Genomic DNA, 9336 nt, shown 5'->3' with positions numbered 1-9336 from the left:
ATACACTACTCACAGGGATCACTCACCCTCAACCCATCTTCCTCTACTTTATTCACTGCCTCTGGCCACCTCTACCTGCCTCTCTCGCACCGGAACCTTCTGATCCCCAGAAACATGGGCACCCCTACAGTTGACACATACAACTTTTACAACACCGAAATTACACAAGCTCTCCTGCACACTTCCTACATCTTCGAATCTCCCTCCTACACACATGACATGACCATAAATGTTGCACCAGAAACACTGCAGTGGCTCTGGCACACAAGATCTAACAGGATAATTGATATATCCTAACATGACTTTATCATGTAAAAACTGAGATTCAAAACTCAAAAGGACTGACAGTGACTCCTCTGTTTCATCCCTCTCACTACTGGGTCTGCGTCGCACCAAACCGTGGGCACCACAAACACCAGGAATCCTCAACTTCAATTGCTCCACCTGCACACTTAATGCTACCACAGAAACCACTAATTTCCCCGCTTCTTTACTACCTCCCTTATGTTACCTCATTTGCACACACTGTATCTATACTTTTTTCTCTATTGTTTTATTGGCAGTATGTTTGTTTATTCCATGTGTAACTCTGTGTTGCTATTTGTGTCGCACTGCTTTGCTTTAACTTGGTCAGGTCACAGTTGTAGATGAGAGCTTGTTCTCAACTAGCCTACGTGGTTAAATAAAGGTGAAATAAAATAAAAAAGTTATGCTGCCACCACTGTGCTTCACGGTTGGGATGGTGTTTTTCGGCTTGCAAGCCTCCTACTTTTTCCTCCAAACATAATGATGGTCATTATGGCCAAACAGTTCTATTTTTGTTTCATCAGACCAGAGGACATTTCTCCAAAAAGTACTATCTTTGTCCCCATGTGCAGTTGCAAACCATAGTCTGGCTTTTTTATTGCTGTTTTGGAGCAGTGGCTTCTTCCTTGCCGAGCGACCTTTTAGGTTATGTCGATATAGGTCTTGTTTTACTGTGGATATAGATACTTTTGTACCCGTTTCCTCCAGCATCTTCACAAGGTCCTTTGCTATTATTCTGGGATTGATTTGCACTTTTCGCACCAAAGTACATTCATCTCTAGTAGACAGAACACGTCTCCTTCCTGAGCGGTATGACGGCTGCGTGGTCCCATGGTGTTTATACTTGCGTACTATTGTTTGTACAGATGAACGTGGTACCTTCAGGCGTTTGGAAATTGCTCCCAAGGATGAACCAGACTTGTGGAGATCTACAATTTATTTTCTGAGGTCTTGGCTGATTTCTTTAGATTTTCCCATGATGTCAAGCAAAGAGGCACTGAGTTTGAAGGTAGGCCTTGAAATACATCCACAGGTACACCTCCAATTGACTCAAATGATGTCAATTAGCCTATCAGAAGCTTCTAAAGCCATGACATCATTTTCTGGAATTTTTCAAGCTGTTTAAAGACACAGTCAACTTTGTATTTGTAAACTTCTGACCCACTGGAATTGTGATACAGTGAATTATCAGTGAAATAATGTCTGTAAACAATTGTTGGAAAAATTAGTTGTGTCATGCACAAAGTAGATGTCCTAACCGACTTGCCAAAAGTACAGTTTGTTAGCAAGAAATGTGTGGAGTGGTGAAAATCATCCTAAGTGTATGTAAACTTCCGACTTTAACTGTATATACTGCATTCTATACTATCTATTGAATCTTAACATATGCCGCTCTGACATTGCTCATCCATATATTAATAGATTATTTCCATTCCTTACTTAGATGTGTGTATTAGGTATTTGTTGTGGAATTGTTAGATATTACTTGATGGATATTGCTGCACTGTTGGAACTAGAAGCACAAGCATTTCACTCCACTCGCAATAACATTGCATGTGACCAATAAAATTTGATTTGACTTGGTCAGAGAGGTTGAAAATGTCAGTAAAGACGCTTGCTATTCAACTGGACATACTATTGAATAGTTGTAAATGTTTATTGATATGAAACACTGGCATGTACAAAACACAAATACTTTGGCTCCTTGGACCTTTCTCCATTTTAACAACATTATTCTTGTACAAGATTGATATATTCACAGTTGAAAAAAACAAACAAAGTTATGCTAAAACCCTAAAACTCCCAAAACAATGAATAAAAACTAAAGATCTTTGGAAAGGAAGTCACAATTGTCACATGTCCTTATCAACATTGTACATCAAAGGACAATATTATTTTGTGTATGGTTAGAATAATAAGTGGCATAATTGCTTATGGTCAACCTTAAAAACATGCAATAACTTTATAATAAAATTCTCCACATTCTATATTTTAGGTCAACAAAATATTCAAAAGCAATAGCAGTGGACTTTGGTTCCAGTGAATAGCGCAGAATCATTAACCTGTTTCATTATTCTTCAATTTCTTACAATGTTTGTCTTTCATTTGTACTTTACAGCAGCGTGAATAAAGATCTTTGGAAAGCCATTCCCCACAAATAAAAATATGGCTTGCACTATGTTCACTTTATCTAGGGAGTAGTGATTGTTAAATTGTTTATCATTAGTGGTGAACAGCTGATTTTTTATTCAAAGTGCATTAACGCTTGCTGGTTATGTTGGTAAAGAGATACCAGTCCCTTCCTAAATGTCTGATCATTATCACCATAACACATTCAAGAGTGGGCAAATGCTTTTGATAGTCAATATAGTGCACCTTTTACCAGACAGCTTATTACTCAAAGACTGGACGGAGTGAACTTTTATGTGTGGTTGCTTGGTTTAAGATAGATTTTTAGGCAGGATTCAAGATTGCAGTATATGCATGTGGTTGAATCCGAGAGGTAGCTAGGTAACTAAAATGTAGACACAAATGAGATATTAACACTGGCCCTAATATTTAAGTGAGGACAGAATAAAAGATGGAAACTAAACCATGAAAAAAATGGTGTTATCAACAGCTGTTGAATTTGTTTGTAAAATACAAAAACTATATATGTTTACATATTTCAAGTACTTTGAAAAAAAGCTTTGTATTTAGACCATAATATGTATGCACGGCCATCATAGAAAGGGAAATAATTTTGTAAATATATTACACTATTTTACTACATAGGCAAAATACATATTTATAGAAAAGTACTTTAAAGAAATATATCTCATTTTTTCTTCTTATCCTGGGTGCACCGTGGACAAAACCTGAAAAAGACAAAATAAAAGTACAAAAAGGCAATGCATGTTATCAACATTCCCAAATTCATTCGCTTTTAATTACATATATAATACACTTCATTAACTAATTGTAAAAGATTCACCTACCATTTTCCTTTGGGCTTTGTAGCAAGATCAACACAAGCAAAGTGAAACCACTCAATTGGACACTGTTTGAAAAATAAAAACACTGGTAAAAAGACATCAACATTTCAGTATTCTTTTGATTAACTTGTAGAATCTATAGAGAATACCCAGGGCTCTACAGTGTGAACATTTTCATGTGCGACCTGAGATTTTAATTTTGGGAGCGCTGTGCGCCTAGAAAAATCAATCACACAGATAATTGTTATAATGATTGGGCTTCGCTGTACCATTGTTTTCGAGTGCCCCATGGATAAAAGCGTGTGCAGATTTGTTACTTTCATGGTTACACCATTACTACAGCGAAAACCGATTGTTTCTAGCACAAAAAGGTAAAAAGATATTACCGGTGCAATGTTTTATTCCTCCTATCATGAATTGGCTAGACATTCAAAAAACATTTTGCTGGCTGTTCCTAAACCACTTGCTTACACCTTGTTCAGTCATGTAACCTCGTTAGCTAGCTATCTAACAGCCTGGTTACTTAATTACCATTTTTAAGTGGGTGGTGTGAGCCCTGAATGATGATTGGCTGGAAAAGGGATTGCTCTTTCAGGAAATCAATGATCATATAGCAATAAACTTGACACTCTTAAAGAGACAGTGTACAATTTTCTATATAATGCACCTCAATAAGTAGTGCTTTTACACAATGTAGAAACCTAAATCCCCTTTGGCTTTGTAGTAAGGTCAACAAGTGAAACCACTCAATTGGACACAGACAAATTTGGTATGAAGACAACATTAAAATGTAGAAACCTAAACCACATTTTAACTTTTATGATATACAAATGGCTTTACAGGGTTGGAACATCAGTTTTATAGGGCATAAAAGTAGCTAGAAATTAATATATACCTTATGGGGTAGCCTAGTGGTTAGAACGTTGGACTAGTAACCGGAAGTTTGCAAGTTCAAACCCCTGAGCTGACAAGGTACAAATCTGTCGTTCTGGTACAAATCTGTCGTTCTGCCCCTGAACAGGCAAGTTAACCCACTGTTCCTAGGCCGTCATTGAAAATAAGAATTTGTTCTTAACTGACTTGCCTAGTTAAATAAAGGTAAAATAAATAATTTAGGCTAAATTAAACAAATATTTTCTGGTGCACCTACATTTTATGTTATGGTCTTAACACAACATACTTTTTTTTTTGAGTCCTGAGAATAGCACTAATTTCAAAGCATTCTTTGAATAACAAGACAACCAATACCCAATAAAAACTTACATCAGGGTTATCACATCCAATCATCTCTCCATATGACACTTGATGGCACAAGCAGTATGTTGGCTCATTGGGATCAACTGGCATGTCCAAAACATCTGACGGTTGCATTGGCAGGAGAGCAGAACTCAATCCTGGGCTACAGACGTTAATAGATGGTAAATTATATTAAGGGAGAGTGAGAACCAGGCAGACGCACGTAAATAGTACTTGCTTGTAAAACCTTTTCAATACCTATTTTTAAGCTTTTTCTTCCTGGGAGAATCCTCATCCGATGATTTCCTTCCTCTCCCCTTGGGTCCTCGCTTCTCCCTTAGTCCCTGACCTTCACCCTCTGAAGCAGATATTCACAGCAATGGACATGGAAGTTAGTTTACCTGTCGTAAATGTGCTGTAGAACTATTTCCCACCAACAGTCTCCCTGCTTACTCTTTATCCCTCTTCCTTCTGGACTTTCATAGCCGCTCACTTCCAGCTTCTCCTTCAGCTCATTCTCAAATCGGGCCAGGTCTGCATCCAGCCTGCGGATATGCTTGTCCACCTATGACATGCACACAATTAGATTGGTTTTGCATTATCCATTGACCAATAGTGAAAGTATTGACACATCTTTATGTACTCATATGCCAGGTTTGGAGCACTGACCATTTCATATGTCTGCATTGCAAGCTGCACTTTGTCATCGCTGAACTCTTTGCACTTGCTGTAAGCACTCTGGATCTTCTGCAGGTGCTCAACCCTCTGTTCCGAAGCCAAGTTCCTTACACTTGAGATGTACTCCTCTGCCAGCTTGTCGATCTCTCCTTTTTTCTCTACATAATTGCAGAAACATTTTTATACTGGATAATGAAAGATGCTGAACTATACAATACTGATGGGGCATGAAACCATGTGGTAAATCAAGTGATCAAAACAAATACAATTTTAAATGTATTTCTTGTGCAGTATTGTACCTTCAGTTCTATTGTCCAGGTCCCGCATCAGTGTAAAGTTTCTCTGTAGTTCACAAGGCAGATTCTCAATACCTGGGGGAATGGATCATGATTGTTAAGAGCAGTCATTCAGTAACTACAATAGTTCATAATGAGAACAAGATACGATTTGATGGTAACACACAGCTGACAGCTCATGGCTCTTTGCAGCATTTTGGCGATGATTTCCATTGCCTGTACTGCATAGCCACGCACATTTACATAGGGAAAAAACCTCAACGTCCCTTGTATGTCACCAATGTAGAATAATTACTCTGCCGATTGTCCGCGGATTGGTCCTTCAGCTGGTGGAAATTTTAGACAAAATATCCACAGGAAAGTATTATTAAAAGGTCTTTAAAAAACACAGGTACATCTGTGGCAATCAATATTTGTTTGCTCGTGCCCAAACCAACGTCTTGCAGGTGTTTACATGGTGTTGCGCATGTGGCAGGGAATATAAATGTTAAGGCAGTACATGTACTCTAAAAAGTCTGTGAATATAACATTTCGACCAGCGGAAGGACCAACCACAGACAACCAGTACAGTTAATTCAGCAACATCTATTGATAGGAAACTTTCCAAGTTGTTGCAGTGCTTTGTTTCAGACGACACCAATAATTGGTATTCACTCTTATTTACTAGGCAAATGGTTCTTGTACTTATTTTCTACACTGAATGTAGTCTGATGAGCGTTACCAAATAACAGGTGGCCACATCAAAATGGATAATGTTAGCTGGATCATGACATCTGTACTACCAAATAAGTTCAACCTAAATGTTTTCCTGGAAAACAAGATCATGTTTAAAGTTTGGCGGAAGTGAGACCCAGTGAGTGAAACTGTGCTTGTGACGCACTTTTAAATTAAACATCGCGGCCCGTGTATACTTCCCCTCCCCGCCATCTAACTAGAGCAAAGTACATTTTATGATCATGGATAACTGAGACCCTAAATAAATTAAACCTAGCCGTTTAGCTAACTAGAACAACACCTTATTGTTGGCTTGCTGCGAACGTTACCAGTAGCTAAATAAGCCGAAAACAGCCCTCGTTTTAGTTTGTTTTAAACCCCTTTTCTCTACAATTTATGCAATGCGTTAGATAAGGCCAACAATGTAAAGCATTTAATCGAATCTACAACTCCAATGTCCTAGCGAGTTACTAGACTGCTAACAAAAACAAAGACAGTTTGCTAGCTAGTTTTAACGTTAGTCGTGCCGAAAACGTAACGTTCATATCAATAATAGACAACTTGCTTGGCTATAACGTCGCTAACTAAGAAATTCGTGACCGAAAAACTCAAGATTGGAAATGTATGAAGACAATTTACACAACGGATCAAATTAAGTTAGCTAACGGTAGATACTCACTATCAAGGTAATGTTCCAGGTATATTGCCGTCGCCATCTTTTCACTGTTAGTTTACAGGGCTAGCGAACTAGCAAGTAACGTTAGCTAAACACAGGCACATTTTTCCTACCTGAAGTTAGCTAGCATATGCTGCGTTCATAACCAAGTAGGAAGGTGATATTTACTTATGTTGTGTAAATACGACTTGGATACATTCACGTGCTTTGAAAAACAAGCTGTGTCAACCGTAAACTACAAGTACAGCTAGCGATCATGCTTATAAACAAAGTGTTCAAAACCCATATTAAGATATTTTTTTAATTAAGGTTTTGTTATTACAAAAATGTCAAACGCTAATATTGGGGTAATTTCTTAGTATGTGACATCAGAGGTCAAATTGTGGGAGAAGTTCCTGGTGCTTTCATGACATCGGTGATCTCCAGATCGGAAAGTTGTAGCTCTAGAAAGATGGCCGAGTTTCCGACTTTGATTCCGAGTTGGATGACCGTTCAAATAGATTTTTTCCCAGTCGGAGCTTGTTTTTTGTGTGTTTGTTTTAGAGTTCCCAGTTGTCGTGAATACTCGGAAGTCGGAGATTTCAGAGTTCCCAGTTGTCGTGAATACTCGGAAGTCGGAGATTTCAGAGTTACCAGTTGCTTTAAATGCAGCATTATGGTACGTTCCACAGCTAAGGCGAGGTGACGCGACTGACAAACCACGAAATTGGGGAGAATTTATATATATATATTCTGGATGTGGTTAGCTGATACCTAAAATACCTATACAGGCGACGTAAGACCTGTCTAACAATTGAAATACATGTCCACAAAAGCGGAAGGGAGATCAGGCTTCCTCCTGCCTGCCTTTCGCCTTTGTGGACATGTATTTCAATTGTTAGACAGGTCTTACATCTTACAACGCCTGTATAGGTATTTAGGTCATTTTAGGCCAGTGGTGTCAAACTAATTTTGCCCCATTCGGTCTTCAACGACGTCTGGAGGACAACACAGAAAATGTGTTATATTTCCTTGCTGTCAAAATATGTGGGGGGGGGGGGGGGGTTGTATAGCTTTCATATCAGTGATTATTGGCCAGCTGGACACAGTCAAACTACATGAATGTAAATCAAATCAAATTTTATTTGTCACATACACATGGTTAGCAGATGTTAATGCGAGTGTAGCGAAATGCTTGTAGGTCCATTATCATCTACAGTTTCGATTTGGTTTCAGTCAAAATGTATATACAGCACCAGTCAAAACTTTGGACACACCTACTCATTAAAGGTTTATCTTTTTATTTGTACTATTTTCTACATTGTAGAATAGTGAAGACATTAAAACTATGAAATAACACATGGAATCATGTAGTAACCAAAAAAGTGTTAAACAATTAAAAATATATTTTATTTTTGAGATTCTTCAAAGTAGCCACCCTTTGCCTTGATGACAGCTTTGTACACACTTGGCATTCTCTCAACTAGCTTCACCTGGAATGCTTTCTCAACAGTTTTGAAGGAATTCCCACATTTGATTTGGTGATTTGATGCAGCACTCCATTACTCTCATTCTTGGTCAAATAGCCCATTCACAGCCTGGAGGTGTATTCGGTCATTGTCCTGTTGAAAAACAAATGAAAGTCCCATTAAGCTTAAAACCTGTAACTGACAGTTAGACTTACAGGTTATGTCGTTGTCTTTTGTTTGAATTGTTTATGTGTATGCTGTGCGGGGGAAATGATAATACAAGCGGAACTACGTAGCTAATACTGTTGTAACGGGGATCCTTATTGTAGCAACACACTTTGAGGGAAGGCAATCCTGCGCTGCGTTAGCTAAGTTTTCATGTCATCGGGTGTAGTTCATAAAGGTTGAAGAGTGTATGTTAGGATGAAGTGTGAATTCATGCCAGGAATAATAAGTGTGAAGTTTGATTTCCTCCCTTCTGTAATAAGCAGCCAATTAGGTATTTGTTCCTTTATTCATGTGTTTAATCTGAACCCGTTATAACGCCGGTTAAACTTGTCAGGGTTTTCCTGTGGTGAAGTAGAGGAGGACCAAAACGCAGCGTGGTTATATTGACTCATGTTTAATAAAAACATGAACACTACAAAACAATAACCGTGGAAAACCAAAAACATCCCTATCTGGTGCAAAACACAGAGACAGGAACAATCACCCACAAAACCCAACACAAAACAGGCTACCTAAATATGGTTCCCAATCAGAGACAATGACTAACACCTGCCTCTGATTGAGAACCATATCAGGCCAAACATAGAAATAGACTAACCAAACACACAACATAGAATGCCCACCCAGCTCACGTCCTGACCAACACTAAAACAAGGAAAACACATACGAAAGATGGACAGAACATGACAAAACTGTTATGTAAGCACTTCAGAGTTATACCAAGCTAATAAGTCACTCGTAAGATAAGGTTGTAAGAGTGTGCTTAACTGTATTTTTCA

At 38.3% G+C, this 9336-nt stretch overlaps 1 protein-coding gene across 2 annotated transcripts; it reads right to left on the bottom strand.

The window, feature by feature from the left end:
- Window positions 1–1949: 1949 nt before the first annotated feature.
- LOC124037746 (inhibitor of growth protein 5-like) lies at window positions 1950–7036 on the bottom strand. 2 transcript variants are annotated; one of them, XM_046352761.1, is made up of 8 exons: window positions 6885–7033; window positions 5495–5566; window positions 5187–5353; window positions 4971–5082; window positions 4776–4875; window positions 4545–4680; window positions 3285–3346; window positions 1950–3164 (listed from the first exon to the last, which is right to left on the bottom strand). In XM_046352761.1, the coding sequence occupies exons 1-8, from the start codon at window positions 6919–6921 to the stop codon at window positions 3125–3127; spliced, it is 726 nt and encodes a 241-aa protein (XP_046208717.1). In that variant the 5' UTR covers window positions 6922–7033; the 3' UTR covers window positions 1950–3124. The 2 variants fall into 2 exon arrangements, with proteins under 2 accessions (XP_046208717.1, XP_046208716.1); XM_046352760.1 differs by lacking the exons at window positions 1950–3164; window positions 3285–3346 and adding an exon at window positions 3354–4038 and having other exon boundaries at window positions 6885–7036.
- Between the last annotated feature and the right edge of the window lie 2300 nt (window positions 7037–9336).

Source organism: Oncorhynchus gorbuscha, linkage group LG06, assembly GCF_021184085.1.
Source record: "Oncorhynchus gorbuscha isolate QuinsamMale2020 ecotype Even-year linkage group LG06, OgorEven_v1.0, whole genome shotgun sequence".
In the NCBI taxonomy this organism is placed as follows: Eukaryota; Metazoa; Chordata; class Actinopteri; order Salmoniformes; family Salmonidae; genus Oncorhynchus; species Oncorhynchus gorbuscha.
Note: the sequence above shows the minus strand (reverse complement) of the source record. Positions and strands in the feature narration are given on the sequence as shown.